Source organism: Dryas octopetala, chromosome 8, assembly GCF_963921425.1.
Source record: "Dryas octopetala chromosome 8, drDryOcto1.1, whole genome shotgun sequence".
NCBI lineage: Eukaryota > Viridiplantae > Streptophyta > Magnoliopsida > Rosales > Rosaceae > Dryas > Dryas octopetala.
This window is the reverse complement of record NC_141373.1, coordinates 3,268,504-3,293,194: the sequence shown is the minus strand read 5'-3', so window position 1 is coordinate 3,293,194 and position 24,691 is coordinate 3,268,504. Positions and strand designations below refer to the sequence as shown.

Below are 24,691 nucleotides of genomic sequence, written 5' to 3'. Positions count from 1 at the left end.
TGTTGTCAGCATTGATGCTAACATTAAATTTATTGTGAACCTCATATTGTTAACCAATGGGTAGGGGTGCCTCAAGTGGCCCAAACAAAACTGAATATTTCAATCTGAGATATTCTAATTTACATTCTTCTAATCAACTCTGCATATAAAAAAATGATGAAAGTCTTCATACACCCGTCTATCACTTCCATCGCAAAGACTGCCTAATTCCAGTATAAATGAGTCCTAGTGACCTCCCAATCAGGTCAACAAGAAAAAATGAGAGAGCTTTGCTGACTTTGTCAACTACTGCTCTAATCAATGGCATACTAATGTCAGATAGCTCAAGGAGTAGGCTGAAATAATACCTCCTGCAATTAAAAAATTAGTGATGGATGAGAAGGCAACTCATATTATGTGAGTGCATAACAAACCACGAAAGATCAAATACTTTTTGGATAAGATGGAAAAACAGAATGGCACTACGGACAAGCAGCTTTGGCTCATGCTCCAGCTTCAGAGGAAGAAAAGTTTCATGGATGAAATGAATTAATGTGTAAAAAGAAACATATATGACAAGTGATTTGAAATTTATTTGTTTATCTATTTATCATGTCTCTTCTAGTCTAAAAGTCCACCCCTGTCAGTTTAATACGAGATGCTTTTGATTTTCTATATAGATAGGGGAATATATAAGCTGGGATCACCTGTGGTTTCCAAGGTCACTGAAAAAACACAGTTTGAGTTCAACACCAATAGGGAAACACAAAATGAATGTGCTGCCTCAAGTGGTCAAAACCATATATTCCAATAATTCATGATCATCAATCCTATAATACCAAGTTTATTAAGTCACTGGCCTTCCCCAAGCACCTGGTAGAACCAACTCAAGTGCACTATTATGGTTCTACTTTATACATGATCAACCCTTTTCAAATAGCACCTCTTCACCTAAAGAATTTCCTAATGCTCGTTTCTAATAAGTTTTTCTGTCCATTCCATCCATTTTCTATGCCATAAGATGGTTAAGTATTTGGTTGTTCCCTAATATACTGATGAGGGGAGTACAGATCAACCACCTATTTCTAGCCTCATGGAAGCAAGCCAGCTCAAAAGTTCTCTCTCATGGGGAAAGAATACAGATCAATATTATCTAATTGCCATCACTCTTAACAGGTGAAAAATGACAGATAGGTGCAATAATTTCTTCCGTATTAAATTATTCCAAGAGTAATTAGCCAACAGGGTAATGGCCAAAGTTATTTGGAATCCACGAAAGGATGAGAAAAATGAGGCAAAGGGAAAGGGCGTACCACCCTGTAAGGGCCCTTAATTCCTTTGTTCGCTTTACAGGCATAGAGAAGCAGCTTATGGCAACCTGATGTAACGTTGACGACACAGTTTCAGATTTTTTCTGAGTAAGCCTCTTCCACCAACTATAATTTTCAGTCCAGCTATTGTCTAATTTCTCGATTAGTTGGCTCTGAAATGTCCATAAGTCAAATCGATCCTCATACATTGATGCAACTGCCTCCACATTTTGATACAACCATTGGTACAAAGCCACCTGATAAGAACGGCATGTCTTGGTGAAAATTGGGAACTTTTTTCTTTTCCAAAAGTTCAAACATCAAACTAAACTATAATACAATGTGTAAACCAACTCACTCCCTACCTACAAACCACATCTACACCATATAGGCTATTCAAGGAAGTCAAGTACACCAGCCAATAATTTCCTCATTTGTGACCAAATGATATTTAGAATAAAGTTCCAGAAAAGCAGATGTTAAGAATGAAAATGTGATGCCTTGGTACAAGCTCAATAGCGTAGCATACAAGAAACTAAAAAAGACAAACGAGAATCCAACTTGGTTTGATGATATAGCAATCAGTCGATCTCTTAATTAAACATTAGGGGGTGGGGTTGAGAGTGAGTGAGAGCAGATCAAAATGGGGAAAAAAACCAAATATGCCTGCTATGCTTAAGAGTCTATGATCACACTGGTAACCCTACAGAAGAAATTGTCAATCGTACCTCATTTCGTAATCGTTGAAGTGCCCGTGTTGACAAAGTGCACAGTGCAAAAGACAGGCTATCCATTTCATCTGAGAAATCACTGTCAACAGAAATAAGCTCCAAATATATGCTTACTATCCCATCTGCTAAAGTTATCACCAAATCTTCCAGTATGGAAACTCCATGTGTCATAAAGAGGCTACTGTCATAACAGCAACCCTCTCTGACAAGACAAATAAAGGTACAACAATAAGTGTCCCAATCAAGGTAAAACACAGAGTAATTACAAATTGCAATGTATCAAAAAGCTGTGATGTTAATCTAGAATCTAACATAAAATGCACTTAATAAGATTAATTTATTCTCGATATGCAACAGAAATATGAAAAATCATTAACTATTCATCACCAGTAAGTACCATCATGGTAATTATAGCACATGATGACATTAAATAAAGTATGATAGTAAACTACACATCATAGACAATTTCAAGTTTAACAATACCTCCATTCCATTAATAAAGTGACAACATAATCAACCTTATGTCATAACTAATTACTTTTTCTTCACCAATGAGTCTTATCCTTTTTCTTGAATTGCTTTAGTAGAAGTTCTTGAAGCCATATTATGACTCATGTATTTAAATCCCAAAACTTTTGTATTCAAATATGCCAAAACTAGTAAATTGTTGGTGCTTGCTTCCATTGACTGAAGCTAAGAAAATCATATCTTGCAAAGCTGTAGAATCTAGATTTGCGGAAGAATTCTGAAATGCCAAGATAAGAATTCAAACATTGTCATATTTGCAAACATGGCAGAAGCCTGATGATTAGTTGACCAGTTGTGAACAACAAAGCCAAGATAATAGACAATCATAACTGAACTTACCTGAGAGAACCAAAACTGAGAAAGCACATTAATTCTGCATAAAGATCCGCCTTGCCTGAGTTCTTGATGTTCTGTAAAACAGTGTTGTCTCCATTTAACTTTTCATCCATCAGCAAAACAAGTGCCTGACCAGAATGGATTGCAGAATAAGAGAATTTTATCTAAATGTGCTTGCAGCAAAAATATAGAGGGAAACATAATTAATCCAAAATACCTTGTTAGGCTTGCTGTTTAAAACATGAAGTTCCGTTTCTAGCCAGTTCATGCATACAGGCTGACAGGACTTTCGTATAACAGCAGAAAAATCCGTCAAGCAATCATCCAAGTTAGAAGTTTCAGAATTTGTGATATTATTGACCTATAAAACAAATATTAGAGAAATATTATCAGCACATTAAAATATAACTCAAGAAACTCAAAACTATCTAATCCTAATATGTTTGTTATCAGCATCCACTATGGACATATATGAAAATAGCTCCTTTATAGAAGGTTTTCCTTGAAGAAACAAAAAATATCAGATAATTATGTTTACTATTTGCAACCAATATGGACATGTATGAAAATAGCTCCTTTATAGACGCATCTGTTTGACTTAGTTAGATCACATGCAAAGAAAATATATATATATATATATAAAGGAAATTAGCATAACTTTGTATCAATCAATTATTATGAATAAAAGAGGAAAAGCAAAGAATTCTTATTTATCTTGCAAGTACATGAAAAAATGAAAAAGAAGAAAACTTTTTTCCCAATAGCACTTTCAAAACTGAAACAGGGCTTGTTCAATTAAGTGAAATGCAATATTTTTCTTAGAAAAGAAAGAGGATAAAAAAAAATTATAGCAAAGTAACCAAAGCAAAGCATGACAGAGGAGGTAGTACTTACCTCTTCCTCAATTCGTTGAAATGATGCCCAAAGCAATCTTAATCTTGGACCGTCAGCAACAGCATTCAAACTTAAAGGTCGCTTTGTACTATTTCCTTCATGTTCAAGGACCCTGTTTCCCAAATTACCTCCACGTTCAAAAGCTTCAAGAGAATCTAAAAGTTTCCTTTTCACTGCATCCAAGGCATAACCTGAATTTGCTGAGTCATCCTTCTTTGTTTCACTGCAATTACAGAAAATACACATCAACTAACTAAAAAAAAAAGCATCTTTAAATAAGAAAATTTATCATCCATTTGGAAAAAACACAGCTCAATGCCAATAGCTTTCGGGCTTGATGGCACTAATCCCCATTGAGAATAAGGCTGGAGGGTGAAATCCAGGGGTAAATCTCCAATGGGCACTCATGTCATTTACCCAGAAATAATTTAAGAAGGACACAGAATTCAACCTTCAAACTTTTGACATGCTTACCCTTACCTACCAGAAGCGGTTGAGGTTTCAGGAACCACATTGTCATTGGAGATATCCTTTCGAAAAGTTGGACTAGAGTTGTGACCAGGAATTACTCCAGCCATATATGTGAGAAATACACTGGCCATCAGAAGCACTTGATCAACAACAGGTACCCAATCAGAGGCTGTTGCGCCATCAGAGCCTACTAAAGACCCCAAGCAAGTACATTTCAAGGAATCCTCCCCAATAAAAGGACTAACTTTAAAATTTGAGAAGCCAGGAGCAGTGAGCTTCTGCATTGGAAATAGAACAGCCTTGCAGCTTACATAGGTATGCTTCCTACTATTAGGAAAAATAATAGAAGGGTGAGATTCATAATATGAAACATAACCCATGAAGTGCTAACCCACAATTGATGCTGATAAAATTTGTATACTTTTTTTCTAGATGATATTAGTTGCAGGGTTAAATCTACCTTAGTTACTCAACAATCAAATACATGGGAAGGTGCATTGTAAGAATCCCATTTCCACCTAACTGTGGAGTCGAATCACTAGTAAGACATAACTTTCCCACTATAAACGTTTATAAAGAAATATGAGATTATCTTGATAATCAAGATAAGTGTCAGCCCATAAACCATTAATTTTACTTGGTGCATTAACCTTCTCATCAAAAAACATAATGCAAATTGCTATAAGCATAACTAAAAAGAAGCAAGTAAGCACAAGTAGTAAACCTTTGGACTATCTTGAAACGTGAGTTCCGGGGTGATAAGCCTTTTTCTCTTACGAAACTTCTCTGCATTTGCAGCTTCATACATAATGGTGAAGCCAAATATTCTGCCATTAGCATAAAATTCTGGCTCCTCAGTCAGCACATTATATGCATCAACTTGCAGCTACCACATCAAAATGAACAAAAGAATCACTTTGCAAACTCCAAAGAATGAACTAATTAAGAATGCAGTAACTAACAAACCAACTACCATTTGTTCACAAAACAAACAGATGTATAAACATAAACTCCAGGACAGGGTCAACTGTAATTTAGTGAGAATCAACATGAGTGCATAAAGTATATGAATGAGAATCAACATGAGAGCATAGAGTATATGAATCCACCTGGAGAAATTAAATGGAGCAATGTGATAATTAGGGTTAGGATTTGGGGATTTGGGAGTTTTTTTTTTGGCCAAGGGGGATTTGAGAGTTGAAGACGGTGAATATGAGAAAGGAATAAGAGGTTGGATATTTTATTAACGGCTCAAATTTTGAGGGAACCAACCGAAACAAATGTACAGTCCATCACTGATTGGTCGATGCCTGGTTGCCTTACACTTCCCTTTCTTTCTCTTCCTTTTGGTTTTTTTTTTTTTGTTTGGTTATTTTTTCCGCCAAGCTTAGCTCCTTTTGTATTTTATTATCCGACTCTGCTCTGACTGCACATAAAAATGCGTGGGATCTAACTCCGCTATCATCCTTCACCCAAACGCTTTTAAGTGATGTTTGGTTAGGGGAATAGTATGGTGTGTACGACGGATTGGGATTGGGAATGGGAAGTGGATCAAATGAGAATTTAAATTGTGAGAATAAAAAAGAGTTATTTTCTATACTGTCTGAGATTTATTATATTTTTATATATATTATTGAGATTTTAAAAATTACACATACATCTTCTCTTAAGATTTTAAAACGGTTGCATATAACCGTCTGAAAAAAAAAAAATTATGCCACAATAGAAAAAGATGTCCAAATAAGAATGTTAGAAGAGTGCAAATAGGTGGTGCGAACTTGTCAAAAGGAAGAGAAAAAAATGAGTAGAGGAGTCAATATTTTATAAATAGTAAAAGTATTATAAACATGCAATGTATGTGTAGTGTAAAATGTGTAATGAAAGTTATGCTAACATCATAACAAAGAGTGTGTAAGAGAGAAGGTGGGTGGATACAAATTACCATATTAATATCTTTCATGAATCTATAATTAATAATATTTTAAATAAAAGAGTTATATGGAAAACAATTTTTGTTTTTATTATTTTGCTTAATTATGATTTGTTTTGGATGATTGTGATTTGCTAAGGTCAAATAGAGTAAAATTTCAACTGAAATCAACAACGGGGTGGTGGCGCAGTTGGCTAGCGCGTAGGTCTCATAGCTTCTGAGTGATCCTGAGGTCGAGAGTTCGAGCCTCTCTCACCCCATATTTTTTGCTCTTTAATCTAACTCTAAGCAGATTGGGCTGGGCCTCTCTCTCCACATCGGTTTTCAACTCTCGACATTTCTTTTTGGGCCACCAGACCCATTCAAAGCTTTTGGGTTGGGCCAAAACTTCCCAAATTCTCCAACCACTCTGCAGCGACCCAACTAGATAAACCCTAAACTGCAGCAGAGGTCGTCTTCTTTCTCTTTTCCGCAAAACCCTTTTCCCCTCTCTCAGTTCCTCTCAATATCTGGTAGTCAATATCAGAATAGTCAGAAGCGAAAATGGTGAAGAGGAGCAAAAGTAAGCGAAACCCTCCTTCCCCAAATTCACTGCAATTTTTCTTATTTAGTTAGTTTTTTTTATTTTTTTTATTTCTGCTTTTGTTTTTGGAATTAATTGGGAACAATTAATGGTTGGCAGAGAGCAAGAGTAAGAGAGTAACATTGAAGAAGAAGTACAAGGTCATAAAGAAGGTGAAGGATCACCACAAGAAGAAGGCCAAGGAGGCCAAAAAGCTCGGCTTCCAGCGCAAGAAGGTTGAGAAGGACCCAGGTATCCCTAATGACTGGCCCTTCAAGGAGCAGGAGCTCAAGGCTCTCGAAGCTCGTCGTGCTCGCGCCATCGAAGAATTGGAGCAAAAGAAAGCTGCCCGCAAAGAAAGGGTATTGCTTCAGTTCTTTTATTAAGCATTATTCTTAGTTTCTTTCTGCAAGTGTTTTAATAAAAAATAAAAATTGGGTTATGGTTAGTTTTATGTATTGGTGGGTGACAATTATAACAGAACCATGACATGGTTTTCATAGTCACTTGAACAGTTGTATACGATTTACAAGTTTGTGCATGTTCAAGTTCTTACTTATGGTGTTGTTGGTCATATTTGTTTAGCCCATTTCCCACTTTCACCATTTATATGCAACTGCTTACCTGCTTTTAGTACACCATTTTAGTTTTTGTATTGGTAATAAAACATTTTTATGCTTATTCAGGCGCAGAAGAGGAAGTTGGGTTTGACAGAGGATGATGATTCCTTGGATGAAGTAGCAGAGGAAAAGAGTACTGATGATTTCTCTGGATTTGGGAAGAATCGGGGTACGTTTTTACTTGATGTTTTTTGGAAGATGTGTTATTGGTGGCTGTTAGTTCAGCTTGAACTTAGCACTACCTTTTCTATATTTTCATTAGATTTTTATTATGATTTTCCCTCCATACAGATACCTCGGATAGGGCTTTCTACAAGGAGTTGGTTAAAGTTATTGAAGCATCAGATGTCATTTTGGAGGTTCTTGATGCTCGAGATCCCCTGGGTACCCGATGTATTGATATGGAAAAGATGGTGATGAAATCGGGTCCTAATAAGCATCTGGTGTTACTTCTAAACAAAATTGGTAATGTGTTATGGGCTCTCTCTCTCCCTCTCTCTCACTATATATTTTGTCTTCTTGTGCAAGTGTGTGTTTATGTCTCTGTGCAAGCTCGTGATTTCATATAAAACTATATGTGCACTTGGGGATATATTTGCATGACTTAAGCTGTAGAAATTATGAGAAAGATAGCATTTGGTAATTCTTTTAGCAAAATTATTCTACAAAGTCGACTGGATGCCTAACACAAGTGTATAGAAAGTGAAAGTAGGAGAAAGTAGGAGAAAGCAGGAGTTTTTTAAGTGTCGTGTGCTTTCAACATATAACCCACCTTCCTTTATCACGTAACTAATTGTTCTTTGAATTATAAAAGTTAATTTTGAGTTTGCTCTTTATGATGTCTCCACTATCTATTTACATTTATTTTGTTCTTTCAAATATTTTCTTGTATCTACATTTTTGCCTTTATTAATTATAATGGTTCTTGAATCTCAGATCTTGTCCCTCGAGAAGCTGTTGAGAAGTGGCTCACTTATCTTAGGGAAGAGTTACCAGCTGTTGCCTTCAAGTGCAGCACCCAAGAGCAGAGGTCAAACTTAGGGTGGAAATCCTCCTCGAAGAAATCAAAACCAAGCACCCTTCTTCAAACAAGTGACTGTCTTGGAGCTGAAACTCTTCTTAAATTGCTGAAGAACTATTCAAGAAGCCATGAGGTACTTATTGCATTTGCTTCGTAAGGATTGCGATACATCTCTATCTACAATGAAGGTTTTCATTACTTTATTTGATTACAAGTTTGAAAATCCATCACACTATTCCTGGTATAAATGTGAGCCTGTGTCTTTGGCAGATCAAGAAGTCAATTACAGTGGGTGTGATTGGCCTACCTAATGTTGGTAAGAGTAGTCTCATTAATAGTTTGAAGAGATGCCGTGTTGTCAATGTTGGGGCTACTCCAGGATTAACAAAATCGCTGCAAGAAGTTCAGTTGGATAACAATGTGAAATTGTTGGACTGCCCTGGTGTTGTAATGCTTAGATCTAAAGAGAATGATGCCTCTGTAGCTCTTCGAAATTGCAAAAGAATTGAGAAGTTAGAGGATCCAATTGGTCCAGGTATTTACCCATTCTCCCATTCTGCATTTTAGCTCGTTAATCTGCTAGAGTGCCTTCTGGTGCATATTGCAACCCTGTAGGTTTCTTTTGGTGGTGCAGGCATGGATTGAACTGTTATAGAAAGCTTAATTGATGCTGTTATATCTGAAACTTATTTCGCCATGCAATGCTTTTGGAATTTAGTTAACAAAATTTACTCACTTTGCCCTTTGTTGAACAGTAAAGGAAATTTTGAAGCTTTGCCCAGCCAGACTGTTGGTAACTCTTTACAAGCTCCCAAGCTTTGATTCAGTTGACGACTTCCTGCAGAAGGTGGCTACTGTTAGGGGTAAGCTAAAAAAGGGTGGTGTCGTTGATATCGGAGCTGCAGCAAGAATTGTTCTGCATGACTGGAATGAGGGTACGTATTTTTATGTCTTCTTTCATATAGATATCAAGGACATGAAACACTGGGAAAAATAATCTGTAAAGAAAGGAAATGCTGAAAGAGTTAGAAGTTGATGCTAAATAATCAAAAAAAGTTGATGCTAAATATTCAGTGTGTTTCAGGTAAAATTCCATACTACACTATGCCCCCAGTTAGAAATCAAGAAGAACCATCAGAGGCAAAAATTGTTTCAGAGCTGGGCAAGGAGCTTAACGTTGATGAAGTATACAATGGAGAATCTTCATTCATAGGAAGCCTCAAGTCTGTTGATGATTTCCATCCTGTTGAAGTTCCTCCCAGTTGCCCACTCAATTTTGATGAAGACATTGAAGAGGTTTGTGATATATATTTTTAAGTCTTTATAGGACGCCAAGTGATTTCAACTTTGATTTAAAGCCATGTGGAGGATTATTAATTTTGAATGTAATCTGGTTTTACTTTTGTCATGCATCAGGCTGATGCGGTAGAAGGACCATCAGGTGAAGGTGATGCAAGTCCTAAAGATATGGCTGTTGAAGATGATGACCAGTCCATGGCATGTGAAGAAGATGATGTAGGCAAGACCAAGGAAAAGAAAGCCCCTACTACTAGCAAGCAAAATGAGAAATTGTATGCAGCTGAAGGTATGCTCAATACAAAGTTGAAGAAAGCAGAGAAGAAGAAAAGGAAAAAGGCCAAATCAACCTCAGTGGACGCTATGGACGATGACTATGACTTTAAAGTGGATTACAGCAAGAAGCGATCTGCCATGGATGTTAGTGATAGGAATGGGGGAAAGGATGACGAGGTTCAAATCATTGGAAAGGTGCCTATGTCTGGTATTGGATTTGATGAACCGGAGGAATAGCTGTGACCATAAAATGGAACTGTATTTTCAGAGGGGCTTCAAGATGCATACCAAGTTCAGTCTTGAGGTCGCCTGCTTTTTGTTCCTTTTAAAAATTATGTATGACTGTATGATTACAACTGGTGTTCAGAGTTCTTCGTACGGACAAGAATTACATCTGCCTATTAATCAAAGCTTAATTCAATTTCAATTGTTTTTTGTGCCGTCTCATGAGTCATGATTAATCAAAACATTTGATAGGGGTACAACAATGTCCAAGTTAATCCAAACTCGCATAGTACCATAAGGTTAATAGGTCATTCTTAGTTAACTAAAGGGACCATAAAGACAACAATAATGAGCAGGGGAAATCTATATATGTTATGTTTCATAAGTCATATAACACAAGTTTCTAGAAGGGCTACAAATAATCTGACATAAGTGAATTTGACTTCCCATATGCCTCAAAAGGCTACAATAACTTATCATCAAATTGATAAGGAGATGGATGGAACGTGTAAGATATACTACTAACAAACGGAGATGGATGTTAATCATCATTTGGCACCCCTAAAACTGTGTCTTGGTTGGTAGGATCTTGTTCATCCTTAGTTGTTGAGAGAGCTGGCTCAGACAATGAGGGTTTACTCACAGGAGTGACAGTATTTGTGGTGGTTGAAGTTACCGGAGCAACGCCATTGGTGACTGGTGTTGTATTTTTCTTAGTAGATTTGGAAATGAGTCCTTGTGCCTCCATGGCCTCACGTGCTGCTTTCTCTTTCGCCCTTTTGGCTCTTTGCAGTACATCTTCCTGCATAGATAAATAAAGCATATGCATCTTTAGCACTAACAGGTGAAAGGAACAGTCCATCATGGCAACTAACATCCATTATGATCGATGCAGTCGTTTAAGTCAATCCCCCCAAATAATTAGCACTATACAGTCCACACCAAATCTAGAACAACCAATAAGAGAATTATGTAGCTGATTCTAATTCACTGAAATCTGGTGAATTTTCTGAATGATCTGCTATAATTAAAGTGATTTAGAAATTGTGTAGCTGATTCTATACTATTCACTGTAATCTGATGAATTTGCTGAATGATCGCTATAATTAAAGTGATTTAGAAATTGTGTAGTGCATAGACAACAAAAGGATCTAAACTTGATTTCACTTTTAGCTTCAACCTCTCAAATTTGAAACATGGTCAAAGAATTTATTTTCAGTTAAAGAAGTAGGACAACAAATTTGTAAAGCAGAACTGGAACTAAAAGAAGTGGACTTGGCTCAGATGGGTGCTAAAAGCAATTGACTGTATGGAAAAGAATAATACCAGTATGCAAGTTCTTCTCATTAGTATAAACACAGTACACATGCTTGACAAAGTTATAAAGTTTGAAAAACAAGCTTAAAGGAAATCTTCCACAATGGTTGACCAAGGTTGAAGCCAGCAGTTTAGAAGAAGAAAGAATTCATGAATAAATTCCAACAACACCAACTTGAACTGCTTACCTGAAACTCCTCTACTTGCTTTTGTTGCTCAGCTTGAAGCCTACCAATTGTACTCAAAAACTCGCCTACAGAGGACTCAATACGCTCATTCAGGGCTTCTGCTAGAGCTTTCCCCAAGAAAAAGGCATCCAAAACACTCCTGCTATCACCATCACCTGCAATATTCAGTTCCTCAATTGTTTGCAATTTCCAATCCAAAACTATCCATTTCTCCATAAACAATGACATTATGGAACAGGTAAATAAACTTTTTCTTTTTTTCAATCCAACTTAACTTGCAGATAAAGAGAGTGTATTTACAAACCAACCTCACTACAAAAGTTCCAGTTATATGAATGAAAGGTAACAACTTTAGATCATAGATATCAATACTTTTCTCTCAAATAAAATCTTCTTCAGGATAAAGAAGAAAATGAAGTCAATTGAATGCGCAGCTCAAAACAACCAATCCCTTAACAGCAAATTATCAATCATCAACGAATCCCAGTCATAAATTCCATGAAATCTTAACACATACTGAACCAAATTAACACATCACAGAATTAACAAACCAGCCCAAATTAACACATCATTTTTCTTCATTTAAAGAAGAACCCACTTCATATAATACAACAAGGCACCGCTATAAGATTCTTTTCCAACACAACCACAAAATTTACATACAAAAAGCTAAGAGTTTGAGGACATAGAGGTGACAATACCCGAGCCAGGTCCGCCAGGTCCGGTGCTACTATTGCAGTGCACTCTGCTTCTCCGAGACCCCTTTGTTCCATACAATCCAATCCCTTTGAGCTTGAGATCTGAAGAGCATAGCGTGTGAACACTAACAGAGCTGGTCGCATAGCAATTGCAGTTGGCTTTGGGCTTAGATAGCAGAGAAGAAGAAGAAGAAAAAGTCTGTGGGGAAGCTGAAGCTAAAACCCCACTAATCATTTTGACTTTGATCCTTGATTCTGACAACTTTCTCTTTGTTTTTCTGCTTTTTCTTGTTGTCAATCCAACGGAATAAAAATCTTTGGGGTTCGCAGCCGTCGTAGTACGTTTGGGCTTGGGTCCACCCAATTTACTCTCCAGTGGGTCGAATCTGAGTTCATATCAATGAGGTGGGACTAAGTTGCACAAAACAAGGCCCAACATTGGGGTCCACCATGGCCCACATAAACAAGTGCCGTTGAAGGGAGGTGAAATTTTATGGTGATCTAGTTGTATACTTGTATGCACCTTGTCCCACACTTGACTGAACATCAGCAAAATGCTATCAAAACTCTTGCTTCTTCGGCTTCATGATGATTTGACAATACTACAAATCTAGTTGTGTTTTTTTTACTGAAAATTGTATGCATCAATTATCAAGTGTACTCATTGGATATATAGTATATGTTTCACGAGATAAGAGAGATAAAAACAAATGCATACACTCGTTGATAGAATTTTTTTTTTTAATATTTTATAATAAATTAGTAAATTAAAAAAAGATAGATGAAGTAGACGCATACCATCTAGTTACAATATCATAAGAAGTTATATTGAAACTAACTGCAAATGCATACATTTTTATTTTAAATCTTCACTAAACATAAAAACATTCAAATTTGCTTCATATGTAAGGATTCCAAATTTCATTTTAAGACCTTGTATTTAAGATGAGAGAGTGAACCATAAATATTAACCTAAATAAACTATGTCCGATAAGTTGAGGTTGTTTCCTCCATAATTAACCAAAGTTTCACTAAAGTTAAACTTTTTTAAGTTAGCAAAAAAAAAAAAAAAGATAAAAGTGTTGGACTAAACAACATTATCCACCAAACATGTCATTACCATTAACTTCAAGGGATTGGATTAAGGCATTAAGCAATCCAAACAACATTCATGAATTGTTGGAAAAATGTGAAATGCTAATCGATAATATAAATAGAAACAAAAATGGTGGTATACTACGTACGGAAGTTCTAACTCATTGACAATGATATAAATTATTTAATGTCACTATTTGTGATAAGTAGCTGGATTGCTCACGCACCATCAGATTTTAGCCATTGTTAATAGTGCACGATAAATTAATGTTATTTTGTTTTTGTTTTTGTTTTTTGGCCACAAATTAATGTTATTTTGTTAAGTACGAGCACTACAACAAAAAACCCTTTCCATGACGTTTGAAAAACGCCATGGAAGGTTTTTCATGGCGGTTTCCAAACGCCACGAACCACGTCGTAGATACCGGTGCCATGGAAAGGGTGGCCCTACTACGGCACCGGAAAAACGCTATCTAAAATAGTTTCCATGACGTTGAACAATTGTCATCCTTCCACACCTTTTATGGCGTTTGATTCGTGTCATGTAAATGCTTTCTATGGCGTTAATTAATTGTCATTGAAAATGATTAACTTTTGATGATTTTCAGTACATGTCATCTAAAAAATTTACATGGCATGGCTTCAACGCCATTGAAAGGGTACAATTTATATGGCGTTTCAACAGTGTCATGCAAAACCTTTCCATGGCGTTATCTCAATGTCATTGAAAATGGCTAACTTTAGATGACTTTCAGTACATGTCATCTAAAGAATTTACATGGCATGGCTTCAACGCCATTGAAAGGGTACAATTTATATGGCGTTTGAGAAATGTCATGCAAAACCTTTCCATGGCGTTATCTCAATGTCATTGAAAATGGCTAACTTTAGATGACTTTCAGTAGCTGTCATCTAATTGTGTTTACATAGCATGATTCAAACGCCATTGAAAGGGTTGGGCCTACAACGACATCTGAAATATGCCATGTTAAAGCGTTTCAATGACGTTTGTTAAATGTCATGAAAGCCTTTCTATGGCATTGTTTACATTGCCATTGAAAAAGTTTAACATTAGATGACCTATATCATCTAATTCTGCCATATTTGAAATGCCATTGCTTTTGGTGACTTTAAAGGGATGCCATGAAGTGGCCAAAAAAAAAAAAAGGGATGCCATAGAATATTGGGTGTATTTGAAAAAAATAATTAATAATAATACTAATCAATTTTTATCAAATGCATGTATTATAGCAATCTAAAGCTAAACCAATAATGAAATGTCAACAAAATAAGAATTTCCAGTAAAGGCAACCAATCTAAAGCTACACCAATCTAAAGCAATCTAATACCAAATTAGAATTTACATTAAAGGCAACCAAATTGTTCAAGGTTTTCTACCATTACAACAAAATTAAGGATAATTATATAGTAATGAAATTCTAATACATATAATGAAATGTCATTTAATAATATTGACATTGTTTCTAGCTAGTACATACACCACTAGAAACTTAAAATACTGTCTCAAAATGCACATATATATAAATCCTCAAAAGCCAACCTATTAGTGGTAATTTGAGTGAGGATGATTATGTCCAAAAAGTAGCATTGCTTGTGATGGTCATTCCTAATTCCACTCTTTGCTTCTTGATCTGCAGTGACAATGATAACAACAAGTGTGAGCAAATAGGCTTTTGGATGAAAAAAAATCATGCAAACAAGTCACTGGCCATATGTATGTATGAAAAGCTAAATATATCCCCAGTTGATATAAACTCTGATCAAACTCAAGGCAATGCTTTAATTAATCAAAGCTAGCAAATTATACAAGGATGTTGCAGAGGACAGAAATGATGAGGTTGAAATCTGCCAGCAAAATAGATAAATTTGGGACTTCCCAAGCCTACTTTCTTTTCTCAATTCTCAATCACATATAAATTTGGGACTTTGCTTCTTTGTACATATCTGCCTTGTGATGAGAAACACATCCACCTTGTCCAAACATACATTGCATGGAATATGAATAAATCAAGGAATTGAATTATTCCCCAATACCAAAATTCCCAGTTCAAAGCTAGAGGTAGGAAAAGTAAAGGAACAAAATTTATATGCTGGGTGCAAAAGAATGTATAAAATAGAATCATAACTAATAGCTGAAATATGTACATGCAATCACGATGCACATGTGGATAACCGACAATTTGAAATAAAAACATAATAATTTTTTAATGAAAAATACTGTATTTTTTTTCCTTTTTATGAAACAATATTGGGAAGGGAGAAGATAAACAACATAGAATAGCTAGTTTCTTCTTATTTTAATTTTTCGTGCTGAAGGACTAACTACTTGTTTAGCTCTTATTTTTTTGAATAAACTTTTTACCTCTTATTAAAGAACAAGAGTACTTTCACAGCAGAATTGAGAAGGTAGTTGAGCAATTATTGAATTATAGTACAGGTGCATGAACCTATATATCCACTTAGTTTTTGGTACATTAACCTTTATATCGACTTTGCAATCAAGAAGAAATTAAGGTGCACTATCAAATATCAATCAATTAGACACCCTGAATTCGTGGGATAGAATATTAATTATATGTGTTGGATGACATATTAGAACTTCCCCTAGGCTTTGTCCATATGAGAGAAGCATGAAATATGAATGAGAGAATATGATGTAAACTAATTATCCATGAGAGAACATGATGATGACTCTTAAGTTTACTGAGCAATTTGATTTATATACTAATTATAAACTAGGGCAAGATCACTTGCATTCCACGCTCTCTAAGTGCAGAAAAATTATAAAGTAAACGATTCAAAAGTTAGTTTACACACCAAATTATATTAAATAAACTCACTTAATATTTTCAAATATTAAAAAGGTCCACTTAATGATAAATAAATTCACCTTAAAAAAAAGACACTCAAATTGACCAAAAAAATGGCACCAAGTGCACATGAGGCGTTGTACAGTGACAAATTAGTCCTTTTGCCCTTAAGGCTCACAAACTTGGGACTTAAGGCTCACAAATTAATCCCCTACTTTCTTTTCTCAATTCTCAATCACATATAAATTTGGGACTTAAGGCTCAGCCCTTTTGCAGCTAATACACTAGTGATGGGCAAACTTGGAGATGAACACCAAAGTAGTCCAAGTCCTACTAAACATTACAATTTTTTTCCTTGAAAACAGTAATGACTAGGGTGTGTGTGTATGTGTGTGTGTGTGTATACCCGTTTGTGGGGAATGTGCATAATTATGATTTGAGCAAAATCAGACCAGAGTACCAGACCCATCTCAAATAATAAAACTTGTATTGGTCAGAAATTAATAGTTTATTTCAATCCTTAACTCATTAGAAAACATACACACCAAAAAAAGCCATAAATTGATTCAAACACCACAATTTTGATTTCTAATTTGAGTTCTGTTTCGCTTTCGTAACTCAGATGTTCAAAAAAGGACAATCAGAATGTATTTCTAACAAATATTTCCAGTTACTCCTAGGCTTTATCTGACTTGTAAAGGAAATCCTAAGCTTAATTGAGTTTTTTAACAGGTACCCTCTATATTTTGATGCATAGGGAATCACCAAACTGAAGGTATTCATGTAATAAATGTCTATTAATTTGTTATTTTTTCCAAGCAAGAAGAATTGTCAAGAAATTTAGGAAATGCAATAACCTACATTAATAGACAGATTTTTTTTTTTCTCCAATATATGTCCACATGAATATATATGCTTCCCTAGCACCTTGTACAAAATGAAATATTTGGTCATGATCAAGATGCATGTTTTCCCTGATCATAAAGTCCCAGGATGATATTAAACTCTTATGGCCATTATATTTCTCCTATCCAGACAAGATATCATTTAATTAATGTTTTGTCATAACAAGCTAGGGATATATATATTTTCTAGTTGGGTTTATTTTCATAGAGCATATGAGACATTCTAAAGGACTGAAAATTAAATAACCTCACCTAAAAAATAAGGGTTTTATTTAATAATATAAAGAAAGCAGCCTGCAGTTGCCTCACAGTCACAAAAAGCACAAATTTTTGTCCTCTCCTTTTGTTTTTTGTTTTCTTCCTTTTTACTATTTAATTTGACAAAGGAATTTTCCTTTTTACTAAACTATGTAATGTAGATAATTGATTAATTTTTATCTGTTTTTTAGGTTTCACCCACGAGTCCAAGACTAAGCTACTACCTACCTGTTGTCCCAAAATGCAGTAGACCACTTGACATGCATAATTCCAGCTATACCCAAAACTAGTCAATATTATATATACACCAACTTAATATCATAAACCGCAAAACTTGAAACCAATTACAATATGAAATTCCAGCCCTGTTTCTTGTCCTGCTCTGTTATCTTCCTAATTTCCACTGCTTATTTAGCTCAAAGTCTCAAGCAAGATGAAGAAGAAATTCAAAGGTCTCAGTTCCCAGATGGCTTCTTCTTTGGAGCAAGCACTTCATCTTATCAGGCACTTCTTCTTCTTCTTCCTCTTCTTCTTCTTCTTAAATTCTTTCTTTGCTGAAACTATATCAACTTAACTTTCATACAAATTCAATTTTGTAAGGTTGAAGGGGCTTATCTTGAAGATGGGAAGAGCCTAAGCAACTGGGATGTTTATAGTCACATTCCAGGTAATTCAATAACCAAATTCTAATTAATCTTAATTACTACCATTCTGCTCAGTTGGACTGCTAATTGCAAAGTACAGGTCTTAATTAACTAAATTAATGTCTACATTTATAAAATACTTCAGGAAAAATAGTGGATAATGAGACTGGAGACTTTGCAGACGACCATTACCATCGCTACTTGGTATTCATTTGATACTTATGATCTTTAATTACAATTAAAATCAGAAGACTAAATGTATACTAGATATGCTAATTACATTTAGTTTTTTGGGACTTGTGTATATATAGGAAGACATTGAGCTGATGCATTCCCTAGGGATAAATGCATACAGGTTCTCCATTTCATGGGCTAGAATTCTACCTGGTAAGTAAGTGTGTTGTTTTATATTACCTTATTAATTAATTGGTTTCTGGGTTAATCTCTTTTCTTTTTTTGTTGCTTGGTTATGTTAATCTGGGCTATTTACAACTTTAATATGATGATTTGTTGAACCAACAGATGGGATGCTCGGAAAAGTCAATCCAAGTGGGATTGGAAGCTGAATTTTATAGAAAGTTGATGACCACACCCTCAAACCTTTTCCACTTGTTAATTAGTGTCCTTAGCAACTACTTCTAAATCTACAATCACATCATTCATGTTGTACCTTAACAGCAAGAAAATTAAACATTGACAATATAAGGACATACGAGCATATCAGGATTCCTTGCATACTCTTTAGCATTTTTAATGAAGATTGTTAACCCTTCTTGGTACTCCCGACTAATGCTACAAAGAAAGAAAAAAATACATATATTACTATCCACTCTAAATAAGTCCCTAACTATCTATGGGAAAAGTTAGATATTTTAAGAAACCTGGGAAAAGTTGTCCAGCTCTTATCCATCCTTAATAAGCTTTTTTAATCTAAGAACATATGATTTACACAAATTAAAGTTTCATACCTTAACTACATCCAGTGCAGAACATATTCAAAAGCAATCCATCTCACATCTATTTACCACAACTATGATCTAATAAAATAAGTTTCATACCTTCCTGATTGTTTTCATGTTTCACCTTTGACAGCAATGTAACCTCCCTTCGAAATTTTTCCTTGCGTTAAGACTAAACAGCTGATGTTCTGGTTGGCAGTATAATTTTTACAGCAACAAGCTTGGATTTGTACCTACAAACATAATGGAAAGCTTCAGCAGTCTTAAATCCATAACATAAAATTCCTCAATTACAACACTTGGATTTATGAATATTATGTATACACACACTAATAAGAAATAAAATTATGATCCACACTCAGATTTGTACCAGATACATTAGAAGGCGAAGAACAAGAAAACTGAAAGAATTAGAAACCAAAAACGAATTGAGATTTTATTTCTTATTATTTAGCTTTCCAAAATTACGGACATCATTATGTATGTCAATAATACCAACTTCTTAAAGGCGTTCTGCAGATAATGCTCTATCAAGTTTAGAGTGCTAGACAGTTCTCATATAATGATGTATAGCTTGAGCTGTTTGTCCAGTTTCTCCAAATATACTTTACTTGCTATCATTATAATGCCAAAAGCTCCATAAATGGTTACATTATCAGTACCTTAGGAAGTTAAAAGAGAAGAATTATTACTCCAAGGCAAGATTATCCCAAAACAGCATAATATTAAATACTTGCTGGCCAATTTGCAGAAGCTAACACAGGGCATTGAATACCAATTTAGGAACAGATGTACGTGTATAGTGACTGGGAGGTGTTCATTTCCTTGTGTCAAAATTTCATGTCACCTTGATAAATAGAATAAATATATTTCTTAAAACAAAAGGTTAATTTTCGTAAGGGTATTCTTCTAATCACCGAAACTAAGGGACGGAGGAACCAAAATAGTATATCATAACAGACAAGTATAAACAGTTCAAGTCCTTTACAAAAGGAGAAAATACCTACTAGAGCTAGAGTGACCGTTCCTTAATTTCGAGTTAGCAGCAAACAACGGGAACGGTCACTCTAGCTCTAGTAGGTACTAAGGTTTCCCGAGATATGATGAGAAATATATATGCATATAGTTAGACAAATGCAAGTATCAGGGAATAAGTTTCATACCTTCACGATGTTTTCATGTTTCACCTTTGACAGCAATGTAACCTCCTGAAATTTTTCCTTGCGTTCAGGATAAACAGCTGATGTTCTGGTTGGCTATATAATTTTAACAGCAACAGGCTTGGATTTGTACCTAGAAACATAATGGAAAGCTTCAGCAATCTTAAATCCATAACATAAAATTCCTCAATTGTAGCACTCATATGTAGTATTTGCTTATCAATTTTTTCTTTCTTTACTTGAATTATAATCCTTGACTGTTTCTAATTTAATGGTCTTTTACATTTGGTTGTTTCAGCTTTGTTTATCTAAAATACAATCTAATCTTGTACTCGATTTTTTCAAAAATAAACCAAGTAATTTGTAGAACTGCATTGATTTGGTGGCCATGTCTCTATGAGTATAGGATAATTGCAATCATGTATCATCAATGACAAGCATGTAAATACTTTTCTCCAAATAATATGAAAAGGCCATTCTGAGACTAGGCGTCCCTCAAACCAGTCTTCTAAATAGGTTCTGTCATTCTGAGACTCTAGCGTTCTTAATTTATTGCTATTCAAAGTAAATCTCATTTTTCTTTACGCCATACCCCTGGAGAGATCAGGAGATGTTAGATAACCTGCCCTTTTTCATATTGAAAACTAAGTAATTCAAACATTTCTAGTTTGAGGACTAGAGATATAGCAAGCAAAATGGAACTGAAGTACTGAACATTTCTGGTTATAAGTTACCATTTTTGTTATATGGTTCATGGCATCAGTAGCCATCAAATGGCTACTGATGCCATATGACTGATTACATTTTTTTTTTTTTTCAGGTTGGTACAGGTGTAACAAATGCATTGATTAATGCACGAAAAGCTTTCGATAAATCTTTTGCTGGTGAAGCAGAGGATGTTCCCATATTATCAACTAGTGTAGCCTATGGAGTTTATATGGCAGTTTCTAGCAATCTGAGGTACAGGGGCCTTCCAAATTTAAGTATTCTATTTATTCTTTATTCTTTAGTAAAAGGCCAACAGATTCTCTTGTAAATATTGTATTTCCTGAGAGAATAGAATGCTACAAGTCTTAATGCCTCATGTTGGCATCTAATCTTCACATATTCTACAGAAAAATAAGGTGGGGGAAGAGAAAAAATAAAATACCAAACTTACGTAAGACTAGCTGCTAAATGATGTTTTTCAGAAAAATAAGGAAGCCTTGCCTATTGGACAATCACAATTAAAACTGCACCTATATTATTGAAATAATTTATCTCTCCTATGCTAACAAATGAATGAACTCCAAAATACAGAATGTTCATGTCTCACTTTGGAGCATTCACAATTGCAATTAAAACTGAACCTATATAAATGAAAGTTGTCTATGCTAACAAATGAATATCCAGAATGTACATTATGTCCCATTTCTCTCAATAACAATTATCATCAATGCTATTGCTTTTAGATGTCTTCTCGTAGAATATATATATAGACTGTAATCCCAACCATTATAACATATTGATAAAAGACCACCTCCACTCACACATGAATTTGTACAACAACTTTGCATATATATGTAACAAAATAGCAGAACAAATTGTCTCAGATTCTTTAGTCCAAAGAATATACAATTTGACAAACAATAGACTGCTAATCTACTTGCTCGGCATTGAAAGACAAACACAAAGCAAAGAACATTGTTGTTGTCAAATAAGTTAGAGTTGTAAGAGAAATGTATAATTGCAGACACATTAACTCAAATAATGCACAGCTTAGGTTCACCAATAATGAGAACTAGAGCTTCAAGATGAAATTGAACGTAAATGGGGCACTAAAATTGAGATTTGGCACCCAATCCCTCTTATAATAATTCTTTAAGCACATTTTTGAAGAGCCTCCATATTGTATTACTTCTATGCATTCCTTTATGTTTTCTTTAGATGATCAAAACTTTTTTAAATGTTCAAACTTTTTTTGTCAATCATTTATTTTTGTAAACTGTGCCAGTTTTTCCAGCCCAAAGGGAACAACAGTATTTTCCCAACTGATTTTACGTGTTTATTGATAGGCTCTGAGCCAAGGCTCTCAAGCAGGATTTGGTGCTGGAATACAGGGACAATATGCACCTACAATTGCAGGAGGACAACCACGACCAACTGGCATGGCTCCACAACCACTACCACTTGGAGGGGCGCATGATATGCATGGATATGCTATTGATGATGAAGAAATGTTGAAGCTCCGAGCGGAGAGAGGTGGAAGGGTAGGAGGGTGGAGTGTAGAGATTAGCAGGAAGAGGGCACTTGAAGAAGCCTTCAGTAGCATTTGGATTTGTTAGGACCTTAGTTTTCTTAATGTCTGTAATGTAATGCATGGTCTTTCATGTAAGAGCATCAGCAGATATTTATTTATTTTTTAAAATTATAAAAATAATATTTTTGAATATGAGTTTTGGTATAAGTTACCAATGAGAATCCAGATATTTATGCATCAATACAAATTATTTATTAATTCTACAATGATCTCATTTTAGAGTTCTAAAAACTAATTATGGGTTTTGGATGCTGATGCATGTTACACTCTAATTCTGGTCATTCAATGATATCAACTCAGCTTTCAAATTTAGGTCATTCAATTTGGTCAGTCAATTTAAGGGTTGAAAAAATGAAACACAGTCCAACGCAACAAGAACAGGGGTAGGACCGTTATAAACTCGTAAAAAATATTCACCGACCAATAAACTTGTGAAGACATAAAATCCTAAAGGCGCGTACTTTCATCCACTGCTTCAAACTCCATTATCTCCAACTCCCACATCCAAAGGTATGCCATAATCCTCTACTACACCCGCACTCTCTCTCTCTTATATACCTAACAGTTCTTGAACTGAAATTACACTTCTTCAGCACCGAGGCTTACAAATTCCACCAACCCCCATTAAAACCCATAAATCATCAAAACCTTCAAAAAGGTTTATCACAACAAAAACCCAGATTCCCAAAACCAATACAACTCAAAGACCAGAGCAAAACAAAGCCAAAAACTCAACCAAACAAACCAACCTTGACTTAAACGACGTCGTCGTAGATGGTCCCGCACTGCTTCTGGACGCAATATCAGGAAATGCTTCGATGCCGACATTGTTTTACAATCAGAAATCAGAAAACATTTAGAAATTAGAAATCAAATGCGTTCAGGAAAAAAAAATCCCAAATTTCAGGGATTCCAACACCATTCACCATTCACAGGTTTCAAAGCTTACCGTGAGAGTTTCAGAGAAACAGTGAAGATGAAATTGTCTGAGAAACAACTTGGCTCCTCTTCATTCTCTACAGGGTTCCAACCATTTCTTCAACATATGTGACAACGAGTGGGGCAGAGATATATTCCAGAGATAGAACACAGGAATAAGAGGCAAGCTCGCAGAGAGGATAGAGATTTAGTGTGTGGAGAAAGTGGAGATTCAGACAGAAACAATAACCCAGACACCGAGAGTGGAGGTTAGTGTGTGGCTGAGTCTGGTGGTAGGTGAGGCTCGTTTTTCCGCGAAAATTTTCTATCCCGCCCGTTGGAGGCAAATATTTTGGGCTGAAATTTTTTTTAATTCGCCAGATTTTTCATAGCGTTGAAAAAGTGTCCTAGAATTCAAGTTTATGACATTTCTATGTTGTCATGGTTTAGTCGAAGTATCCATGACGTTGGAAAAACGCCATCCCATTTTTAAATTTTTATGGCACAATATTCATGTCATTGTTTCATTATTTAATGACATTTTTATTTGATTGTCATAGTTAACGATCTATATACTGTATTCCATGGCGTTTTATTTTAAAACGCCATAATAGTGTCTTTTCATGACATTGATTTTTAAAACGCCATTAATAAAATGTCATGAAAAGTCAAATTTGTTGTAGTGGAGAGAATGGACAGATTATACTCAGGAAATGTGGGTTGGCTAAGTTCTTGAGGATCATGTTGTGTAAGTGCAGGTGTGCAACCTCTGGCACCAGTTAACTTTTTGGCTTATTTACACCATTGTCTCATGTAAGATACACTTTTTTTTACTTTGTTCCCTGAAACTTAAATTCTCTCAATTTGCCACCTGAACTTCACACAATTATTGCAAAAGACCCTATGCCGTCAACTCTGTCAATTTTTCCGTTAAAATAGCTGATGTGGCAACTATATGGCATGAGTGAGACCCTTTTTTAGTTATATAAAATTCATGTGGACAAAAAAATAATAAAAAATAATTTTAAACTAAAAAGTAATAAGATCCATGTCAATTTTTTATAATTTTTTTTGTCCACATGGATCTTACATAACTAGAAAAGGGTATCACTCATGCCATATAGGTGTCACGTCAACTTTTTTAATAGAAAAATTGACAGAGTTAATGGCATAGGGTCTTTTGCAATAACTGTGTGAAGTTAAGGTGGCAAACTGAGAGAATTTAAGTTTCAGGGGGCAA

The 24,691-nt window shown here is 35.2% G+C and overlaps 4 protein-coding genes, 1 long non-coding RNA gene and 1 other non-coding gene across 7 annotated transcripts; 3 read left to right on the top strand and 3 right to left on the bottom strand.

The window, feature by feature from the left end:
- On the bottom strand, nt 1–5,247 carry LOC147276054 (phosphoglycolate phosphatase). Of its 2 annotated transcripts, none has more exons than XM_086255393.1 (8): nt 4,974–5,247; nt 4,259–4,573; nt 3,779–4,001; nt 3,102–3,245; nt 2,888–3,012; nt 2,018–2,222; nt 1,293–1,546; nt 1–350 (listed from the first exon to the last, which is right to left on the bottom strand). In XM_086255393.1, the coding sequence occupies exons 1-8, from the start codon at nt 5,087–5,089 to the stop codon at nt 182–184; spliced, it is 1,551 nt and encodes a 516-aa protein (XP_086111519.1). In that variant the 5' UTR covers nt 5,090–5,247; the 3' UTR covers nt 1–181. The 2 variants fall into 2 exon arrangements, with proteins under 2 accessions (XP_086111519.1, XP_086111518.1); XM_086255392.1 differs by having other exon boundaries at nt 4,259–4,576; nt 4,974–5,183.
- A 1,107-nt stretch (nt 5,248–6,354) lies between these two features.
- Nucleotides 6,355–6,439, top strand: TRNAM-CAU (transfer RNA methionine (anticodon CAU)). The gene is given in 2 exon segments: nt 6,355–6,392; nt 6,404–6,439. It is a non-coding gene; the product is annotated as a tRNA-Met (tRNA).
- Nucleotides 6,440–6,601: 162 nt separating this feature from the next.
- NSN1 (GTP-binding family protein) lies at nt 6,602–10,381 on the top strand. The gene is made up of 9 exons (XM_086254807.1): nt 6,602–6,741; nt 6,862–7,103; nt 7,428–7,530; nt 7,653–7,826; nt 8,298–8,515; nt 8,653–8,917; nt 9,138–9,317; nt 9,467–9,678; nt 9,799–10,381. Exons 1-9 carry the CDS (start codon nt 6,723–6,725, stop codon nt 10,189–10,191), a joined length of 1,806 nt encoding a protein of 601 aa, XP_086110933.1. The 5' UTR covers nt 6,602–6,722; the 3' UTR covers nt 10,192–10,381.
- A 137-nt stretch (nt 10,382–10,518) lies between these two features.
- LOC147276051 (uncharacterized protein At4g13200, chloroplastic) lies at nt 10,519–12,736 on the bottom strand. Its single transcript, XM_086254808.1, has 3 exons — nt 12,386–12,736; nt 11,685–11,839; nt 10,519–10,981 (listed from the first exon to the last, which is right to left on the bottom strand). Exons 1-3 carry the CDS (start codon nt 12,615–12,617, stop codon nt 10,721–10,723), a joined length of 648 nt encoding a protein of 215 aa, XP_086110934.1. The 5' UTR covers nt 12,618–12,736; the 3' UTR covers nt 10,519–10,720.
- Nucleotides 12,737–17,758: 5,022 nt separating this feature from the next.
- Nucleotides 17,759–18,681, top strand: LOC147276050 (beta-glucosidase 18-like). The gene is made up of 5 exons (XM_086253884.1): nt 17,759–17,975; nt 18,072–18,138; nt 18,261–18,319; nt 18,427–18,502; nt 18,638–18,681. Exons 1-5 carry the CDS (start codon nt 17,823–17,825, stop codon nt 18,679–18,681), a joined length of 399 nt encoding a protein of 132 aa, XP_086110010.1. The 5' UTR covers nt 17,759–17,822.
- A 1,553-nt stretch (nt 18,682–20,234) lies between these two features.
- Nucleotides 20,235–23,644, bottom strand: LOC147276049 (uncharacterized). The gene is made up of 3 exons (XR_015124022.1): nt 23,483–23,644; nt 23,283–23,346; nt 20,235–20,367 (listed from the first exon to the last, which is right to left on the bottom strand). It is a non-coding gene; the product is annotated as an uncharacterized LOC147276049 (long non-coding RNA).
- Nucleotides 23,645–24,691: the final 1,047 nt, after the last annotated feature.

What these genes read in the sequence shown, in the direction of transcription:
- LOC147276054 (XM_086255392.1), bottom strand. Translation starts at nt 5,089, where the DNA reads ATGCTAATGGCAGAATATTTGGCTTCACCATTATGTATGAAGCTGCAA. An exon ending in ACCTCAACCGCTTCTGGTAG is followed by an intron (nt 4,002 to 4,258) that starts GTAAGGGTAAGC and finishes CTGTAATTGCAG; the next exon opens with TGAAACAAAGAAGGATGACT. An exon ending in TTCAACGAATTGAGGAAGAG is followed by an intron (nt 3,246 to 3,778) that starts GTAAGTACTACC and finishes TTTGTTTTATAG; the next exon opens with GTCAATAATATCACAAATTC.
- NSN1 (XM_086254807.1), top strand. An exon ending in AAGCTGCCCGCAAAGAAAGG is followed by an intron (nt 7,104 to 7,427) that starts GTATTGCTTCAG and finishes ATGCTTATTCAG; the next exon opens with GCGCAGAAGAGGAAGTTGGG. An exon ending in AGAGGATCCAATTGGTCCAG is followed by an intron (nt 8,918 to 9,137) that starts GTATTTACCCAT and finishes TTTGTTGAACAG; the next exon opens with TAAAGGAAATTTTGAAGCTT.
- LOC147276051 (XM_086254808.1), bottom strand. Translation starts at nt 12,617, where the DNA reads ATGATTAGTGGGGTTTTAGCTTCAGCTTCCCCACAGACTTTTTCTTCT. An exon ending in ACCTGGCGGACCTGGCTCGG is followed by an intron (nt 11,840 to 12,385) that starts GTATTGTCACCT and finishes TGAATATTGCAG; the next exon opens with GTGATGGTGATAGCAGGAGT. An exon ending in AGCAAGTAGAGGAGTTTCAG is followed by an intron (nt 10,982 to 11,684) that starts GTAAGCAGTTCA and finishes TTATCTATGCAG; the next exon opens with GAAGATGTACTGCAAAGAGC.
- LOC147276050 (XM_086253884.1), top strand. Translation starts at nt 17,823, where the DNA reads ATGAAATTCCAGCCCTGTTTCTTGTCCTGCTCTGTTATCTTCCTAATT. An exon ending in TGTTTATAGTCACATTCCAG is followed by an intron (nt 18,139 to 18,260) that starts GTAATTCAATAA and finishes AAAATACTTCAG; the next exon opens with GAAAAATAGTGGATAATGAG. An exon ending in ACCATTACCATCGCTACTTG is followed by an intron (nt 18,320 to 18,426) that starts GTATTCATTTGA and finishes GTGTATATATAG; the next exon opens with GAAGACATTGAGCTGATGCA.